At 33.9% G+C, this 20798-nt stretch overlaps 1 protein-coding gene across 1 annotated transcript in view; it reads left to right on the top strand.

Annotated features, from left to right (window-relative positions):
* The window catches only part of GRB14 (growth factor receptor bound protein 14), a 64158-nt gene extending 43973 nt beyond the window's left edge, over positions 1-20185 (top strand). The window contains exons 5-14 of the mRNA XM_032190023.1: positions 645-719; positions 6857-6994; positions 8069-8179; positions 8371-8466; positions 9036-9116; positions 11526-11642; positions 11728-11785; positions 11876-11963; positions 15765-15858; positions 19859-20185. Of these exons, the coding sequence (XP_032045914.1) occupies positions 645-719; positions 6857-6994; positions 8069-8179; positions 8371-8466; positions 9036-9116; positions 11526-11642; positions 11728-11785; positions 11876-11963; positions 15765-15858; positions 19859-20005 (1005 nt within the window). The 3' untranslated portion in view covers positions 20006-20185. The remainder of the gene's footprint in view (positions 1-644; positions 720-6856; positions 6995-8068; positions 8180-8370; positions 8467-9035; positions 9117-11525; positions 11643-11727; positions 11786-11875; positions 11964-15764; positions 15859-19858) is intronic.
* The last annotated feature ends 613 nt before the right edge of the window (positions 20186-20798 follow it).

The raw sequence follows: 20798 nt of genomic DNA on the forward strand, positions 1-20798 counted from the left end.
AAATGTGTTAATATGAATTAACCCTACCAATTTTATTTACATTTTATTAATTTTATTAACAATTTTATTAAAAATGAAGGTCAGTGGACATTGGGTGGTAAGGGAATACTAGCTTCAAAACTGCCCAGATCTTGAGGAAACATAACTCTTGGTTGGTTCATACATGTACGGTCATGACTATATTGAACTCACCAGCTGCAGGTCTGTGCCATAAATCACCCCTGGAGCTTTTCATGATAATAAAATTGACACTTTAAATGTGGACTTTTTAACCACCCGATATTGATGTAGTCACGTTTTAGTGTTGATTCATATTTATATCATTCAGAATAGTCAATTCAGAAAAACAAACAAAAAACCTGAAAGTACATGTTCTCTATTAATGGAAGTTATGAAATACTTTACCGAGTTTCCTTTGTAATGAAAACAATAGAAAACAATGTATTTTTCAGCATGTTGCAATATGACTAGCACTGCTGTATGAAATCCTCATGCTTACAGATACTGTTGATGTTTTTCAGCAAGTAAGATATAGGATGTTACAAATTTAGGAAGGATATTACATCCTTTTTCTACATCCTAAAGAGATATGATGTTTAATAATTATTTTTACAGAACTTTGATAGAAATTATTGTCATTGCAGAGCTTTTTCCCAGATCATATGTTATCTTTTCCAAATGAGACCAATGCAGCTATAAGTCACTCTGGGATATTACAGGTATGTAACCTTTGAAAGATGATGAGCCAATAAAGCGTGGAATTCCCAATTGTCTGTATTTGTGTGAGCATAGCACTTTGTCACTGTCACATCTGTTGGTAGATTTTGTGTAACTCAAAATATTTAATTTCTTATGAAATATGGAGCATCCCTTCTAGTCAGTTACTACGTGACTACTGTTAGAAAATCGCACATTCAAAAAGTGCAAAAATGGCCAAAAAGGCAGTAAAAGTGGTTAATGCCTGTATCAAGTGTTTCAGGTGAAACTGTTTCCTTAAAAAGTGCAGCACTGAATTAATTAGCCCATACTTAGCAGCAGCACAACAGTAGAATACTGAGGAACTGGTAATGTGATAGAAATAGATATAAAAAGAGTTAAATTGTTGAACTTAATGAGTAGAAAATTTAGACTGACTAGTATGATTTGTTAGCGTGAAGGCTACTGTAGCCTTCCAAAAAAAAATGGTAGGTCACTCAGTGTTAGTCATCTTTTAAGTGGACACAAGATTTTAATTTACAGTGGGAATAATTTCACAGAATGACCATATCAGGGATCATCATCTTACTTCTCAAAGAGGGGAAAAATGAGTAATAAAGGTGGAAACATACACATCATTCTTGTTTGCTTGTCACTAGGAAATTTAATTAATAGAAGAACTTTCACTGGTCTTAAGACAACAACCCGATATGTGAGTTTTTGGGGATAAAGAATGATTGGGAAGCGAACGTAATAACACAAGATATTTTAAGGTAGAACTAAAAGTAATATGGAAATTATTTTTTTTTTCTGTATTCATATAATAAATTCTACCTTAACATTCACCAGAAAATGAAAAACATTAAATAACTAAATTTCAAAGTGTTCTTCCATATCAAGTAGTTATATCTTTATTGATACATTATAAGAGGGGATGCTAGTCAGGATCTTACGATTACCCTCAAATGTTTGTTTTTTTAAAAAAAAAAGAGGTTCCAAATTAAGTGTAACTGACACATAATGGTTTCTATATATCATTTTTAGAAACCTAAATCATTTTTTTCCTAGCTTCAAAACATGCTTTTAGCAGAGATTATGCAGCTTAATGCAAGCATTTAATTCAGTCATTAAATGTTGTCCCCTTTGTTGTTAAAACTTAATTTATTTTGCTAGCAAACAATCTGATAGTTTAAGTATTTATTTATTTTTTTTTTTTTTAATGAAACTGTTTGCCATACCTGTATACCTTTGCATAGATTCTCCTTTTGTCGTGAGAATAGAATATGAGATACGGGGAACACGGGGAAAGCTTCTGGGCCAGATTAAGAATAATTCAAAATATATAATGTTAAATCCAGTTTTCTTAGCTTGGAAAAAATGTTATGAAATCTACTTTGTTGCTATTTGATGTTCTATTGTCTGTTTGATTGTATTTGGTCTAATAAAACTTAGTGGACACAAAGTATGGAATACCCTCTTGGATTCTGCAGCTGCCACACACGTTTCAGCAGAAACTATTCAGTAGATTGTTTACAGTGTGTTGCTGTTTCCTTGGAAACTTTCATTAAGACAAGTTAATGGGCTTGCGTTATTATTTGTGATGTGCTTGGTCAGGTATCAAGAGAAACATTAATTTTAACAACTCAATGCTTACAAATGATTAAAAAATCACTTCTGATACTTTTATAGCTTTTTGTGGATTGACCTGTAAGCAAGTAAAATGTTTTTCAAGTATGCTTTTCTTGACTTTCAATGAAAGTGCAAAAGTATTTCTGCCTGATGACTTTAAATCAGAGCATCTAAGTAGTCTTAAAAACAAGCAAAAAGTTTATCTGTCCTTTCTGTTTCACATGTGTAAGTAAAATTACAAGGTCTGAAATATGCCAAATATCTATGTATACCAAAGACAGGGATTTAATCTTTGCCATGACAATCTTTAACTTAACAAGATACTTTTTTTTTTCTTTTTTTTCTTTTTTTTTTTTTTTTTTAACGCTAATTGGAGTGTGACTATTCTGCGACACGACATTCTATGCACATGTCTAGTAGTAGTCAGTATGGATCATTTTAAACTTGCTTTAGGTTATTTTTGCGAATTGGATGCCTTAAAAAATACACAGTAGTATATAGATTTTAATCTGAGGTCTTTCTCATAGCAATAAAATGACCTATTATTTATAAATATATTTATATTTTTTGTGAAAAAGTAACTCATAGGTGGGTAACAAATTCCTTCACTTAGTTTAATGAGACGTGAAACTTGCTGGATGTAATTTTAAGTGAGGCTTGTGACTTGTTTAAAATGTGGCCTGTTTATTGGAGTAACTTTTATTTTGGATGAATTGATATATGCTTTAGCTCCTTTTATGTTCTTATTCAAGATGGTGTTCCCAATGAATAGACTGCAAAACATCGTGTTAACAGGACTGACTCATTCTGAGTTAGCAGGTGAACTCCTCACTGGAGTCAAAGAATTTCTTCTACAATTACTGTAAAGGATTATTTTTTTTCTTAGGTTTCTTCCATTTTCTTTTTGCCTGAAAATAACATTTCTCCAATTTTGGAGTTTTTTTAATCTCTAATTTGGATCAGATTTTTTTTTCCACTATGCAGGTTGTCAATCACTTTAAATGCAACAATGACATCCTCAGTTTAGACAATAGATGTTACTTGGGCTGTTATGCCTTTTTTTTTTTTTTTTCTGGTTTTACTGTAAGAAATTCCATGCCATCTTGGTTGTTCAATAGATGTGATCAACACAGTTCTGTAGGTAAACTTGAAGTTCAGAGTTCAAATCCTGTGTTCACCACTTTGGCTTCTTTTTAACACCTTTTTAAGTATAATCTGAGTACATTAGAAAATTATAGATAGCACCTGTCCAAGCCATCTTCCATAGCAATGAAAAAAAAAAAAACAAACCTTTCACCTAATGTAGAATATATTAGAGAAATTAACATTAGTATTTCCTGAACAAATATAAAACATATATGTTGTATATGGAAAGGTAAAAACAGAACAAGATTATGAAGGCAAATGCTCAGAATTTGGGAAAACTTGGAATTACTGATATAATCTTTCCCTTTTTCCCTTTCCTCTTATTCCTTTCTTCATTGCCATCTTCTTCTCCTTACTCCATATTCTTAATTGTTCCCATTCCTTGTCTTTGTAGATTTAAGACTATTAAAGACTATTAAGACTTTGTAGATTTAAGACCATCAAACTCAAACTTAATTCATAAAGTCTTAGGAAAACAACAGATTCCCTAATTTAAATCCCAAAATTGTGTGTACCTGCTCAAGAAACATTCACCTCAAAAAATGTTGTTTTCTCCCAGTATAGCTGTTCCTTCACTTAAAATGTTGAAGGCATTACAAATGCCTTCAGTGCCTGAAAGCAGACAAATAAGTTGTGTAGCTTTCAATCTTTATTTTGTTCAAGTGACATCTAGTATTTCTGAATCTTTTACTATTCATCTGAGAATGTGGAATGTCCTTTTTCTTCCATTTTTTTCTTGTTGACTTCCCTTCCTCAAAAAAAAAAATAAATAATTTTTGTTGTTGTTGTTCAAGTTGGTTTTAAGTTGGCTGACTTTACAGAAAATCATATCATAATCTGGTTCTTGTTGCTGTCATATATTAATGTCTGAAAGACATGGTGACATTTGATAGACCCTACATATCAAGTTGTATATTTCACTGCATGAGGGTGCAAACTTATTTCTGCATACTGTGTGATCAGTAATCACTGTCTGCATCGTATCATCATTTAACTCTCCACAGTTCTTCCACCTGTATGAAGCACTTTTCTTATTTTTGTCCTATTTTGATTGCCCTTTCTCTGCATAAACAGGGATCCTTTTCTCCCATACTAAACTTCAATCTTGCACATACTTCCATTAAAAGAAAAATCAAAAATTTACTTTTCTACTCTGTGTAGTTTTATATATTTATTAAAGACATTCACTTTGCAGATCTTTTTACTGCTTATTCTTTGGACTATTTAATGGTTTTGACTTTAAAAATACAAAATATTGTATTTTCTCTCACAGTCCTCAGCTGTCTTAGAAGGGAAAAGATGGATCTAGGATTGCTTTTTTTCCTACAGTTATTGCTACTTTAGTTGAATTGATAGTGTAGATACAACAGTGGCTGTTGAAGCTGAGCTTTGTATTGTTCCTTCACTTTGGCCTGCTGAATAAGAAAAGAAATGTGTTTTTCATGATTGTGCTTCTGGTTGGAAGGTCTTAGGGAGTCCTGGGGAAGAGCTTGTGCAGGCTAGGAGCCAGGCACTCATTTCATTTTTGGTAGAGAGAATGCAGCCTAAAGAGATGCTTTTTGGGTTTTACATACATCAACTGTCTTAGATTATCCTAAATTTCCATTTGACTTTGGTTTTGCTGTAAAAGTACTTTTCAGTGCAGGCTATATATTCACCATCAGCGAACCTGTTAATATATGGCAAATGGGAAGATTATCAGGAACAGCTACCAGGACCTGTCTGCTTCAGTGTGGCTGAAATAGCTTGAACTGCATTTGTACGTGGTACAAATGGTGTACAGGTACATGGTGTACCTGGTCTTACTGTAATTTACTATTCAGGTGAATAGCACTGAAGCTCTCTTAATGCATTCTTAGTTGTGGGCTAGATTTTCTGTGTGCTCCCCTGTCAAATGAAACCTGTCTTCATTACTGCATTGGTAACAGCTGAATTTAATCAACCTGGGACAGTCTACATGTGGTGCTGTCATGCATCTGACTGCAAGGTAGGAAAACAATAAAAGTGAAAGTAACCTTGTTTATCTTGGTTGGACTCCATTATTTAGTGGCTAAAGACGTTGGTATACTTCCAAAATCACATTCACTTCATCATTTTGCTGCAGTCCGGTGCCAGCCAGTCTGCCTCTTGCCTGGGAATCTGTTGCTTCGTGTCCTCAGCTCAGATGTTCTGGAAGTGGCAGCAGAGAGGAGGAAAACAAAGCAATGAAAACTGCAGAAATCAGCAAGAAAACCCCTTCTTCCGTACCATATGGGAGCCTAGATAGTTTTTAAGGTACTGCAGGCCAGTCTGGGGCAAGGTTCCTTGAAGAGGTTAGTAGTATTTTGCATGCATGGAAATTAAAGAATTCTAGGTTAGTATGTTTAGATATGAGTCATAGTTCTGGGTAGTTTTCTTGAAAGGAGAGGAGTAGAAATGAATATGTTATATAGACGTAGAATGCAGTTAACACAGTTGGCAGATTTTAGTAGGTACTTTTGCAGTCCTCTAAAACTGTACTTGGTCTTAGCAAGACAACAGCTGTGTTGCACCCTGATAAATTCTGGTAGAAATGGCTAAAGCAAAGAGAATTGCATTAGTTAGCTCCTCTCAGTGCATCAGTTAATTTCATTGTCTATCTGTATCATTCTGCCTTTCCTATGGTTTGGGTGTAGAGGGGGTGCAAACTTATTTTTTTGGTTCTGGAGGCAAAACGGCTGATCCTTCTGAGACTTTAAAGGCCTTCTTCCTTGCTCCTAATGCAGCTTTATTCAGATAAACACACTCTACCTTATGACCTTGAGCACAGGCAGCAAATACTTGGTGGCTGGCCCAGCCTCTCTGCTCCATTGAACTGAAGCACCCACTTAAGTACTACTTTAGGTCCTGAGACCTTTGTTCCCTCCTCTTTTGAAAATTGCAATATTCTCCAGACCTGTGTGATCTTGTGATTTAGATTTTGTGATTTGTTTGATTGAATTTTAATTCAGATCCGTTCCTTTTTCTGGTTTGTAATGGGCAGGGGAAGGCGAGATGTCATTTTTTTATTTTTTCATTCTGTTGGTAGCATTGATTTGCAGTTTTATAAAAATAGGGTCTGAGGCATGGGATCAGAAATTCTTACACTGTTTTTGTTGCTGAAGTCAACATATTGCATAACTAATGCTCTCATTTCAAACCATATGTTTCATATAAATATGTAACTTGCCTTGCATACCTTGGAGTTATGTAATGTTCTGTATGCCTTAAATCAGAGGTATTCTAATGGGATTAGATGCAACAACTGAACTACTGTGATATAGTGAATTTAGGGGTATATTCCCCTTAGTCTTGTCTGAATATCTTAATGAAACAGAAAGGTAGTTTCAGATAAAAAGAAAAATGCGGGTCTGATATTTTCTTTCAGATGTTCCTAAGCTCCAGCACATATCCTGAGATTCATGGTTATTTGCATGCAAAGGAACAGGGGAAAAAATCATGGAAAAAATTGTTCTTTCTTTTGAGAAGATCCGGTCTTTATTTTTCCACTAAAGGTACATCTAAGGTAAGGCAAAGCAAACAAACAACAACAATAAAGAAGGGGGAGAGAATTATAAAGTTAGAACAAATATATACATATTTATTATTTGCTGTAATATTAGCTGGAATTTGAATTTTATCTTACAGTGAAAAGGGAAAATAATTTCCATTTATAGTAGAAAAAATATATAGAGAGATAGAGATACAAAATTGGGAAAGCCTTATATGTGGAAAAACTAGCTGCTTTTTTGCCTGTTAACTTTTCCTTCAGTCTGGTTCACATTTTTTTTTCAATTGGTTAACAGGGTGGGTATCTTTTAAAATTTGTTAAAATTCTGAAATAGATGCTCTGAAAGATGGGCACAATGCTTCAATATATAAATTATACAAGAGCATATGTATAAAAGGATTATATTGGAAGATTTTTAGAGTTCTTGAAGTCTGTCACTGTTTTTCATTTTGCTAGTTGAAATTTTTGTCAGTACTTAAACCTGACTGTGTTAAACAGGATACATTAGAGATAAGACACCTTTTATGTAAACCATGTAAACACATGCTTTTCATTCTTTTGAATTTTCTGTTAGATGCCAGAGTACTCATTGAGATGCTTTTTCATTCTTCAACATATATATTTATTTTTCTTCCTTGACCTAATTCATTGGGAGGATGGAGATAATGGTTAGAAATACTACTGGAAAGTAATTATCACAGTGTTTTTATTTTATTATTTTTTTTCAAATTCTGAAAGTATGTTTTATTTTGATGCTTGAAAACTATACTGCACTCAAAATTTCTGACTACTACTTTTACTGCATCTTGAATGTAACGGATGTTTTCCCAGAAATCATATCACTTGTACTTTTTTCCCCCCCCCTCTCTCTGGAAGAGTGAACTCTGCCTAGTTTATAAGGTGTTTTTCCTCTGCATTAGGAAGTGAATTTTGCATTGCCTCTTTCTAGATTTCTTGAGACAATTTCACAGTTAAAACTGAGATATGACTGTATTTTGGGTTAGAATAACTAGTACGCTACTCTGAGTTTTTTATCTGGAGAGGCTAGCTAAAAATAGTCTAACTGTATTACATTGCTCTTCTTTTTAGGAGCCAAGGCATCTGCAGTTTTTCTGTGAATTCAGCAATAGTGATATGTACATGTCTTTGACAGGCAAAAAGATTTCTGGAGCACCAACAAACTATGGATTCTGCTTTAAGGTACAAGCTTATCATTCTGATACATATTAAAGCAAGCCACAGTTTTTAGGTAAGCTTAAGTTTCTTTAAGGTTTTTGAAAACAATGTTCAGCTGTCTGTTATAAAATAGGAGAATTAGTGGCTTTTATTTCAACAGGTATTATCTTCAAGATATGCATTAATGCTAAAAAAAATGTGCTGTGGCCTTCTAGCCTAACAAATCAGGAGGAACCAGAGACCTGAAACAGCTCTGTGCAGATGATGAGCAAAGTAGGACCTGTTGGATGACAGCAATTAGGTTGCTTAAGGTAATTTTTCTGTGTGGAGTTAACTTATTGCTTAAGTTTACTATGTGAAATTCTGATCTTGTGATTTAGAGAAGTAACATAATTCCAGGTTCCCATAAAATAGCAGTATCAATTTTGTACAATGAAAGCTGAACATTCATCCCAACAGGGACAGACTAAATTGCTGGAATCATTTTAGGGGATGGGATGATGTCTCAATGGAGTCCTGCAAACATTTAAATTTAAGATTAAGCATGTATAACCTGGCTGAATTTTGTGAGACTGTTGGTGATGTTGAACAAAACTACAAGAATACACAAGATGGGAACTTTAAAAATATTTTTAAAAAGTGTCTGTGACAAAACAGGCAAATGTTAGTGTATTAAATAGTCAGAATTTAATGCAGAGTATACATTTAGGAAGGCAACAGCAATGACATTGTTGTGTGTTTCCTTATCCTACCAGCATTTGTCCCTGCTTTTTAATGATTAAAAAAAAAAAAAAAAAACACAACAAAAAAGCAAGTAAGAAAGGTTTATTGACTTAGGTTTATAGTTTAAAATGCTAACCATCTTATTTTCTGGTTTTAGTATGGGATGCAGCTGTATCAGAATTACATGCAACCATATCAAGGTAGAAGTGGCTGCAGCCCTTTGAATATAACACCCATGGTATGTCCCACAGTAGCTCCATGAATAAATACTTTGTTTCTGCCATCATGCTATTTTTAAGTGACTTCTGTCAGTTACACTACTGACCTGATCCTGCAAATCTTTGTACATGTGAATGCTTGCTGAAATCTTTAGGGACCTCAGGACAGACTAGAGAGCTAATTAATTAATTTACTTAATGCAAAATGAGTAGTTTAGACCAATTTAAGAGACTTTTTCCCCTTTGTCAAATCTTCAGTATTTTGGGAGTTTACTGGCTTATTATCACTGTCAAAGAGAATGTAAAAAAGAATTTAAAAAGTGAAGGAGAACTATAAATGCATTAAAAAAGAAGCAAAGTGTTTAAGGTCACACATGCTGTAAAGGATGAATACAGAAGCTTTAACAAATCCTTTTCAGTATACAGTGTTTTTTTTTTTTTTTTTTTTTTTTTTTTTTTTTTTTCCCTCGAAAGTGGTTTAATACTTACTTCGGATTTCATCTGATGTAGTATAGAATGGACTTCAGAGGAACACCATAACTTGGCAGAACTAGGTTTAGGAGGAACAGCACCCTATACTGGATGCTGTGTCCATCTCCTTAGTCAGATAGTTGGGGATCAGGTTGTCCTTTTCTTTAATATATCTTATATTTATATATCCCATATATCTATATATATATGTGTGTGTATCTATATATATATGTGTGTGTATATATACATACATATACACACATACATATATATATATACACACACACATATATATCCCAGTTCTTTGAATCTTTTTTTTTTTTTTTTTTTGTGAGTGATTTATATCACTATGTCACTTCATGCTTTTCATTGGCTAAACTGGGTAAAAACAGCTTGTTTCCAGAACTTGTGATGATGAATTTATGGTGTTTGAGCATTTATGGTAGTTCTTGATGTTAAAGCACCTAAGATATACATTTGTCATTATGGATATTCACAAAAATGCTGTTTTATGATATTGCTAATAAGCATGCTTTCAAAATTGCACTTAATATACTGACCATGTTTTTATTGTCTGTAATAAGAAGCTAACGATAGCCAGCTGCTGCCTTTATAATGGGTCTTGGAGCTATTATTGATTCTCTCTCTTCTTACACTGCTGCATGCATATAGCTCATGTAAATTCTAATGCAGGCGGAATCTATAACTGGTATTAAGCCTGGTACATTTTTTGTACTTGTGTATAACTGGTGAATTAAGCTCAGGAATTAAGTGCTTAAGCTAATGTATGCACTTCATAGAGGAATCACTTTCATTTCTGAATAATTCACAACCAAGTCAGCTGCAAGGAGTTCCTGCACTCTCCTAGAGAAACACCATTTCTCTTTCTTTGCCCTTCTCTGTTGCTTTTGCAAAGTTTTTTACAGGTTACAGTTACTCAGGTTCACCTTAGACTACAGTGTCAACAGTTACAATGCACTATGATTCCATTTTGAGTTATATTCATGCTAGAAGAATCTGCTTGTAACTAAACAGGAGCTAAACAGGTTTTGGACTGAAAAGTTTTGTTAACCCTACAGAACTCTGTGCCTCCTATGTTCTAGATGTTACTTTCACTTACAGAACACTAGAGTGTTCTTTTAATTATTTGATCTACCAGTGCCAGTGAACATTTGAGACATTACAATCGGTATTAAACTTGATTTTATAAACTTGGATTTCTGGCAACTGTTTTGGTGAGCTTTATGACTGTTTTGTCAAACATGAAATGCTTTTTGTTTTTGTTTTTACTATGAGGAAAAAAGACAAACTTTTTTTTTTTTTTTTTTTTTTTTTTTAAAAAGTATTAGATTCCATAACTGTTATGTCTGTGCTTGTTCTGTGATAGTTAAGAGCTTGAAGGGAAGTATTAAGATAAAACTTAATCTCCATAGAAATGGCTTTTTTCCAGTGGTTAAATCTGGTAAACTTTGGGCAAAACTTTATATAGAAGATGCATGAATTTATGCCATAGCAAAATAATTTAAGTCTTTGTTTATAAGATGATTATGCATAATAATTTTGCATTTTCTTTTTTTCTGGTACTTGGACAACTTTCTAAATGTATCCTAGCTTGTCCTAACTTATCCTAAACATGCAAAAGGATAGTTATAGTTACAAGTATAAATAGAATTTATGGTAAAGGGATGTATTTGTTGTCCATCACAGTAACGCAAAGACATGATTTGTCCTGCCAAACTGTAAAATTGAGTTTTATAGTAGAATACAGGAGTTACAAATGTTCCCTAGGGTGTAATGAGTTTGGCTGTGATGGGAAATGCTGCAGATATTTGAAACACCATTTATAAAATGCAATGTTTTCTCAGAAACTCATTCGTAAAACATAGATCTTAAAAACAAAACAAAAAAACAAAGTAAACAAAAAACCCAACCACTAAATGTATTTTTCTTTGTTGCAGAGAAGTATTTCAGAAAATTCTTTAGTAGCAATGGATTTCTCAGGACACAGAAGCAGAATTATAGAAAATCCAATGGAAGTCCTTTCAGTTGCAGTTGAAGAAGGATTAGCATGGCGGGTATAAGCATTTTATCAGAGTACTTTTTTTTTTTTTGATTTTAACAAAAAAGATTTGAAATAATCTTTACTTTTCTCTCACACAGAGGAGAGGGTGTCTGCGACTCAACTCACATGGTAGTCCTATTGCCATGTCTAACATGGGTATGTGTGAGTTAATTCAGTACAGAAAAATGCAATAGTTGGTTGTTTCAATAAATTCAATATGTTTTTTAAAGATCTTTATTTCTCCAGCTATACACAGATCTCAGTCTTGGTTTCATCATAAAATCTCTAGAGATGAAGCTCAGAGACTTATTTTGCAGCATGGACTTGTAGATGGGTAAGCTAATTCTTTACATAACTCTTCGGAGACACATTTCTAGTCAACAACTGCTATTTTCATGTACTTTTTATTGCGGGGGGAGACAGAGGAAGAAAGATTTTGCACTTATCTAATAGAAATAAAATGTCTTTTATATAGGGCTATCTGGGGATCAGTTGGTTTCTATTTTATGTCTTCTGGAAGCAATAAAATGGTGATCTAACACTTTGATTCTGTCACTGACAGATTACTTGCGTCCACTCAGAGCCAAGCACTTGAGCTCTGTATTTGCACAATATTCTCTGTGAACTGTCAATTTTGGCACCAGTGTTTTTTGTGTCTCTTATTAGTGATGAAAGAATGAAGGAAACCATAAAAACATTGCCTAACCTTATTCCAACATGAACTATGCAGGGATAACCATTGAAAAAAAAAAAAGCTTTTACTTGTGAAATGAGTAAGAATTGTACTATCCCTTAATGGTAAACAATAAATACTAGGGTAAGACTATTCATGTTTATTTTTTCCGTCATTTAAATATTAATTCAAATAAAAATGACCAGGTATGCATTTCATGTTCAAATCTTATTTTTCATTTCTGTTTTTTTATCCCTAATGCTGTATTAAATGTACACATGGGCCTTTTTTATTCAATGACTTATTCTATGAAACTTGTGCATTTCTCTGTCTGTTTCCAGTTAGGTACCTGTAGCCAGGTAACTGGTTAAATTCCTTCAGTTTTAGATTAAGCGTACTTTAATACTGTTTACTACATCTGTGGAAAGGGTTCTAGAAAACAAAGAAAAAAGATGGGAAGGAAGGGAAGACAAAGATAACCATACTCAGCAAGGATGGATATTTGGACTTTTTTATTTTTTAAATTTCAGGGGTCTTGTTTTTAAGCCTGGGTAATCACCCTGAAAATGTTCTGTACTCTGCATTCATTTTTGCATTTGTTCCAAGAGAGAGATGGGACATGGGGATGATCTACATGTCTGAGCAGTATGTCATTCTAGGACTTGATGAATCTTTCAGTGTATGTCAGTGGCTACATAGATATTGTTAAATGAAGCCAAGTAGACCTGGGGAATAAGCAGCAATAGCATTTGAGATGAGAACGTGAATATCATGCTAGGTATTAAGAAATACTTGCTTAATATAGTGTTGTTTATGGTATATTCTTGGATCTATTCACACATACATATGGTGATCTTGATGAGGATGATACTCTTGAGTGGATTGTTTAGAATTGATTAGAACATGAGCAATCATATGTTGGCATACTCCTGAGATACAATGAAGACACAAATACATTACAGCTTGTGAAAAATGCTTTGCTCTTTAAAAGAAAAGAAAAAGGGCTGAAAGAATGAATTAGCACCATAAATACAGAAGTTTTTCATGGGAGTAATAAGATTTTAGTTTCTGCTGAGGAAAAAAAAAATCCAAGCTGAGCTTTTTAAGGTGTTTTAGAGATAGAAAAATGATCCCAAGCAGGGCAATCTCTTGCATGTATGACAGCAGGTGATAGGGCCTCTGTAATATCATATGTACCAACAAATGCACTGTTCATGTTGGCTTATGGAAGGTGAAGGGACTTACATAAAGGAGTAAAGAATCTGCAGAATTCCTAGTAGTAGAATAACTTAATGACAGAATTACAGACAACTATCTTTCAGGGTGTGCTACGAAGGAATAATATTTTCGGATCTACTGTTCAGATGTAGAAGAAACATGCTTAAAGGCATTTGTGTAGCAACATTGCAGATTTCATACTTCATCCTCTTATGTTTGAAGACTTTTCAGTGATAAGTGGTTGACAGGATTGGAAACTAATTGATACTCAATAGATGAATTGGATAATAGCATTACCAAAAGGGTCATGACAAAATTCAATTGGTCGTTCAGAGAATTTCTTATATGTTTATGAAGGAACAGTTTTTTTGAATCATCCAGCATGTCTAAAAAGCTCCCTTCCAACCAATATTCCTAAAATTCTATGAAGTACAGTCCTTTCTTTGTAATAAAATAATGTTTTAAAAGGTTCTTCAATGGCTAAAGTAGTTCTGTTAGGATAGAGTTAGGAAAGAGTAAATAAAGATCTTTTTTATGTGAAGGAGAAGAAATGTTGCTCATCTCTCCTGTCCAAACAAACAAACAACAAAAAAGTAGGAAAGTAGGCTTCAAAAGAAATGATAAATGGGAACATAAATCCTAATCGACATACATTTTCTTTTCTATGCTATGTCATTACTTTGTGTATTGCTTAATGTGGATCACCATACCATATTTGGGTTTAGAGAACTCATTTTGTATATTGGGAAAGTGTCACATTCTTATAATGTCTTTTTTTTTTTTTTTTTTCCTGAATTAAAAAAAGACCAGGTCTTAATGACAAACTTAAAAAAAAAAGATTTAAGTTTATGCAAGGGATGACTACTTTGAAAAAATTAATTCAAGTCCTGGAAAGGGGTGAGAGGCCACTAGGTGGTGAGAGAGAGCTTATTAGGAGAGTCTGAGTGTATTGAGAACTATTTGTCCTTATTTTCCTAGCCCTATGCGGGGCTGACAATTATCCATCTTTTAAAACTGAATTAGTATCAGAATTCAGAATTAACATAATTTTTTTTTTGATAGAAATACTAATGATTATGAACTCCAAATTTCTTAATTCCAGGTATTTTCTTACTTCTGTTGTAAAAATAAAACTCATTTAATCCTCAAAATTTTAAGAATACCCAGTAGTTTGGATCTTTGTTGTTAGTTTGTGAAAATTCACTGAAAGACTTTGTTGTCTTTTCTTTTTTTTTTTTTTCCTCTCCCCCCCCCAAAAAAAAAAAATATCCTTGATTTTCATATAGTTGTTGTGCTCTCGTTCCTGGTAGATGGTTGGACAAAAGAGGAGACTAGCACTCACTTGGTTGACACCTGCAAGTCTACTTTGCCCATTTGTTTTTCCTCCTGAAAGAGGAGAACTCTTGCCAATGACTGTCCCTCCATTTCCCTTTTGTGATACGTTTGTTAACTATACCTGTTCCAGACCTGCATAGTACAAACCGTTCAGTTTCTCCACTACAAAGCTGTGAATCAGGTACTTCCCTTTGTCCTCCAAATTGTTCTTCTCTGCCAGTAGTCCAAACTCAGTGATTCAATGAAATGGTATTCATTCTTCATCTGCATCAGATTATCATACCAGGATTATGGCAAAACTATGTCTATAATCTGGTTGGAATCAGTGAACTACTTGCAGTGACGGTGCTGGCCATTGACAGTGTTATCAGTAACTATGCTGTAATGTATAGACTGTAGTTCTGTCTCCGTGAGAATTTTATCAGTGTGCAGATTTGAGTGTACGTTTATGAATATGGGCCAGATGTGGAAAGTATTCTGGTATGCCTTGCATTACCTTTTCTGTAAACTTCCTGTTGAACATCCTTTCAAGTTTTCCCTATAAAACTTGTGATTTAGGTGACTGTCAGAGTCCAAGGAAAAATTTTCTTCAAGGCACAAACTTTGAGAGTGCTTTTCTGTCTGAAGAGATGTATTGTAATTCTATGCAGTGTAAAACTAACGCCTACAGTGTCATTCATTCTGAAAATGCATATTTTTCACATAATAGACAAGGTGAAGAAGAATTTAAGAAAAGTATTTCAAGTGACACATTTTCAAAGAAATAATGATTAAAAGCATAATTTTTGTAATTAAGATTATCTCTGCTTCTCACAATACTTACTGTTTTAAATGTACAACAATTTTAACTGGGTATTTCCAAAGCTTTCCAGAGTGAACCTTAATGTGAAAATTTTCAATCTCTTTTAGGGTATTCTTGGTCCGTGATAGCCAAAGTAACCCCAAAACATTTGTATTGTCATTGAGTCATGGATTAAAAATAAAGCATTTTCAAATTGTACCCGTAAGTAAAATTTTCAATATACTGTTGTAAGCCAATACAGTCAAATAATTGTTATAGTTTGTAGTTGTTTTTTCGTCTTTTTTTTTTTTTCCCTGCTGTACAGATGATAATAAACATAATACCTGATACCTGTATCGCTATGTTGCTATGAATCATAAATATTCTAAAGTTGAACATTTTCGAGCTTTGCCGTTTGATTTATTACAAAGCTTGACTAGTACTATGTAATCCTATGTTTTTGTTTACCTATAAATCGCCTTGAATAAATGCACAAATCTGTTGGAACTGGAATAGAAGCAACCATGATGGCATGAAAATTGTATTTTAATGAAAGTTATATTGTCTTTTATTCATCAGCTTAGGTGGACTGCCCATGACCTCTGCGTGTGTGTATCACTGAATCATCTGTTTAAAAGTTTCTCACTTTTATTTTGGGTCAAACACTTCTGTTTTCCTCTTTTCATGATTTATGCTATTGTGGTATATTCATGTCCTTGCCTTCTTCAGGGGGACGATTGTAACAAAAACCTGATATGTTTATTTAGTTCAGTTACATACAGGCAAGCTGAAATTTCCTAAATTGAAGTCATATTTTTATCAGTTTTCCTTGACGATATAATCCAATTCTACTGTCCGAATGGCTGGCTTTCCCAATCCTTTCCACTCCCTCCAAAGGAGGTTTATACAGTTTTCTTTACAGATTGCTTCTGTTGAGGAAAGAAACAGTTTAGCATTATCTATTTTAGCCACAGATGCTTGAGAGTAGAGAATACCTGTAGCTTTTTCTTCTATCTTGACGAGAACCTTTCTTCCAAGCCAAATAATACTTGAGCCTCTGTTTATTCCTGTTGAAGTATCTGGGAGATTCTGCTGTTTCTCAGGAGAAATGTATGTAGTCGATTCACAGAATTTCTTTATTCCTTATCTAGGGCTTTAAAACAAACAAAACAAAAACAAAACTTTCCTGTAGAATAAGACTGAAACATTTTTGCATTATTTGTAATGTGAAAATGAGGGAATCAATGTCAAGTAAAAGAATTGTCCAGGACTTTTGCTTCATTAATTACAAGCATTGCAGGAGCCCTTCATCCAAAAGTGACAGCTATGCCCTAGTTCCTTTGTGAGCGTCAGCATATATTCAGTGATCAGAATCCCAGGTTTAAGATCTCTGTGTTTCTATTGACTGTGGTCGCTTCTTGTATTTACTTTAGGATAGCTGTCGTATGGTTTAGAAACCTTTCTGAACTCTGTACAAATACTGTATGACTCTGCTTCATTGGGATGTCATGTAAGTCTCAAATTCAAGAGACCACTTTTTCTTATCAGGAAACAAACCCTTTTTTCTTTAAGAGCAGATGTGGCAGGAAGCTGCACTTGTCTTCAGTTTGCTATGGACCTGTATGATTCTTCTCTTCACTTAAAAAAAAAAAAAAAAAAAGATCTGGTCAATTCTAGTGTTCTTTTGCAGATGCAAGCAGTGCATTTGAGGAATTAATTATACATGTGCCTGCTAAAACTTTGCTCTACTGATGTAGGACCTGTGGAGAAATGGGGAATCTGTTTTGACAGTCTACAGATCGTATCTCAGAGCTGAGGTCTGAAAGACCTGTATCACTTTAATGTAAAAATTGTCTGATTTTAAGGAAAATTTGATTGTTTTTGTAAAGCAATTTATCCCATGCTAGTTATTGGGGGGGGGGTAGGGGGTAGCTGGAGGGAGGCCGGAAATCTGCAACAAGTACAACTTAATCCAGAGGGAGAGAATGTGAGTATGGAAACTGTTATTTCTCCATATATATGCACGTTTCAATTCCTTTTTGTAAAGTAACTTCCAGTAGCCTTCAGTCCCTTATCCCCTTATGCCACGTCCGGTATGCTGACTTACTGCTTGCTTGGTTTTTACTAGAACAATACTCTTTAAGGAGTTCAGAAAAATATTTTTGAGGAAAAAAAAGTTATGCTTCTAGTTGCATATGATTTTCTAAATGAAGAATTCTAAGAACCGAGACTTTTTTTTGTGCTACTGCAGTAAGTTTATAGCATATTAGTTGGAGATCAAGGTTACTTTCTGGAACTTCAGATCTTACTGTTCTTCCAAAATCTTGCCTTTTTCCCTCCATGGGGAAGGAAAGATAAACTTTCCCCCTCAATGTTAATAAAGAAATAGCACTCCGGATTTTTTTTTTTTTTTTTTAAGTAAAAAAAAATGCAGTCTCTCAATGATTTTTCCCCCTTACATTTAGTTTACTTCAAGTTGAAAATGTCCCCAGCAGGGTGTACACCCTGCTAGATCGTTTCACCTACATTAATACATGTGTCGTGTTAACACTGGTAACGTACAAGTATTGGAGGTAGGTAGCAGGGAACTGAGTTTTAAAAGTTGGAAAGAAAATCTTTAGGAAACACTTGAGATCCCATACTGTGAAAATTAGAGAACTTGATATCTTAAATTTATTCTTCAATTTTAGTACATTAAGCTAATAGAAATCAATTTCACTGTCGTCTGTCCTGAAACTAGCTGTTCTTTAGTCCATGGGACTGAAGAATAATACATATACAGCTGTTTCTGGGACTGTCCTTTTCTCATAAATGCTCTCTCATTGCAGCCTTCCTAGCTTGCAGAAGATGTTAGGTTCCTGGGCAACATAACTGTAGTAGGAGCTTTTACTTTGCAAAACGCTGTTTACTTTCTTCAGAGAATTAGCAATCTGTCTGGTATTCACTTCAAGGTATGGGAATGACTTGGAGCAGGGAAAAAGCATAAAAATGAAGTCTGGTCAACAGAAGTCTGAATCCTCAACTCTTTCTTGTCTTCAGTGTGTTGGCAGGAAAATTGCATGCATAAACAAAGTTCAGTGGATGCTAATCCATTTTTTGTTTTTCTGATGGAACACAGGAGCTTACACATGCACACATTGATAATTCCTAAACTAGAAGTGTTTGACCTGGATTGACCAAAGTCTGAAAAAAAATTACAAACAACTTCCAGACATGGTAGAAAGGGAGGGGTAGAATAATCAGGAATCATAAGCAGTTCAACAGTTGCTTCAGATGAGGAATCTTAATTACAGGTAAGAGATAATTGCATCTTCTCCATTCCATGTACTAAGTAGGATAGTTGCATCTTTTCCTAGCACAGCATCTATTGCTCTGTGCTAGCACAATTTCAGGGTGTTCTATTCACTACTCTTTTGGTCTTGTAAAATATCTTTTTCTTTCCCCTCTTCTTTAAAAAAAATAAAATATTTTTTTACCCTCTTACCTATTTATATTAATACTCTTGTGCTGAAGCTTCTTGATATTGGATATATCAACAGAAGAGGAAACGCATTGAGAACAGTATGTAGTAGCAATGCAATACAGATTGTGCAAGAGCTAATGTTCAGTAATCTAGAACAGGTTGTTTTTCAAGGTATATTTTGGCATTTCTTCTTTTTCTCCTGTATCTATTCCGGCATGTGCATTTGGAGCAGCAGCAGTTCCTTCTCCTACACGACATATTACTACATCAAGCATGTTACTTTTGTGATAGACATTTCGTCCAGTACACCAATGCACTAGTGTGTAGCCACATTGCACCTTAAAAAATAAGTGATATAAAATGTAGAAGTTATACAGAATAGTGAGTTGAGCAAAAGGTGAAACCTATGAGTAAGTTGCAGCTTGTTTGTTGTCATTTTGTAAAAACTCCATATTTATATTAACTCTAGCTATCATTCCAGAGCAAAGTCATAAAATAAAGGAGTATTCTGTTACTTACTAAACTATTACTTCCTTTTAGGCATGTACCTGTCTTAGAGAGAAAGATAAAGAATACATGATTTTTGTTCTTTATTTTTGATCTTTTTATGTTTGATCAACTTATTTTCCCTTCTCTCCATAGTCATAGGATTATGAATACCTTGTTCTCCATGAAGATTTCTCAAACAAGTATTCTAATCATGAAGAAATACCATATCAAAAGAGGATTTGATGTTATTTTGTTTTTCCATTTTTACAGTTGGAAGATGATGGAAAGATATTTTATACCCTTGATGATGGTCAGACCAGATTTACTGATCTCATCCAGCTAGTGGAATTCTACCAACTTAATAAAGGAGTACTGCCTTGCAAGTTAAAACACTATTGCGCACGAATTGCTCTTTAACCAAAGCATCTGTTGTTTCATCAAAGGCAGAGGAAGATACTAGAACACTTTTTTCCCTCAAGGCAATTTCTATAGTAAGAAGTGAAAAAGCATTACATTGTAAAGATTCTAAGTTTTAGTTACCAAATTAAAAAAAAAAAAAAAAAAAATCTGTATAGGTAAGAATTTTGCATTGTGATTGTCAAAGCAAAATAACTATGTTTTAAAAAACGTTATTTCATATGTAATTCTTTAGTGTTGCCTGGACTCTTTTTCTTTTTTTTTCCCAACTGAAAACAATTTTTAAAAAAAATATTGTGCAACTTCTACAAAAATATAACTGATTGTTCTTGGGTTTAAAATGAACTTTGTCTTTCAAATGTTTCTCATAATTTCTGTTCATCACATGGAAGAATTACATTTACTGTGGTAAGGAGAGGCAGAACTGCACATTTGATTTGTAAATAAAATGAATAAATATTTTGCACTATATTTTTGAATGCTACTTTGAGGATAATCATACAAAAAGTGAAAAATCATTAAAGCTGCTTGTAACTGATCCACTGTATTGAGTTGTGCAATTTCTGATGTTATACTTTAAAAGTTTTTTTTTTTTTCTAATCTAATGACTAGATTGACACCTTTACACAGAGCTGTGGGGTGTCACTTGGCTGTGATATGTATAAATATGCATAAAATGGTTCACCTACGTATGTGCACCTATAGCATACACCTACAGTCTCTAACACGTGCCCACACACAGACCTGTTAAGTGCTGTGGATTGTTTCAGAGCTGAGAAGGGAGTCAACTTCA

This window comes from Aythya fuligula, chromosome 6, assembly GCF_009819795.1.
Source record: "Aythya fuligula isolate bAytFul2 chromosome 6, bAytFul2.pri, whole genome shotgun sequence".
NCBI classification, from domain to species: domain Eukaryota; kingdom Metazoa; phylum Chordata; class Aves; order Anseriformes; family Anatidae; genus Aythya; species Aythya fuligula.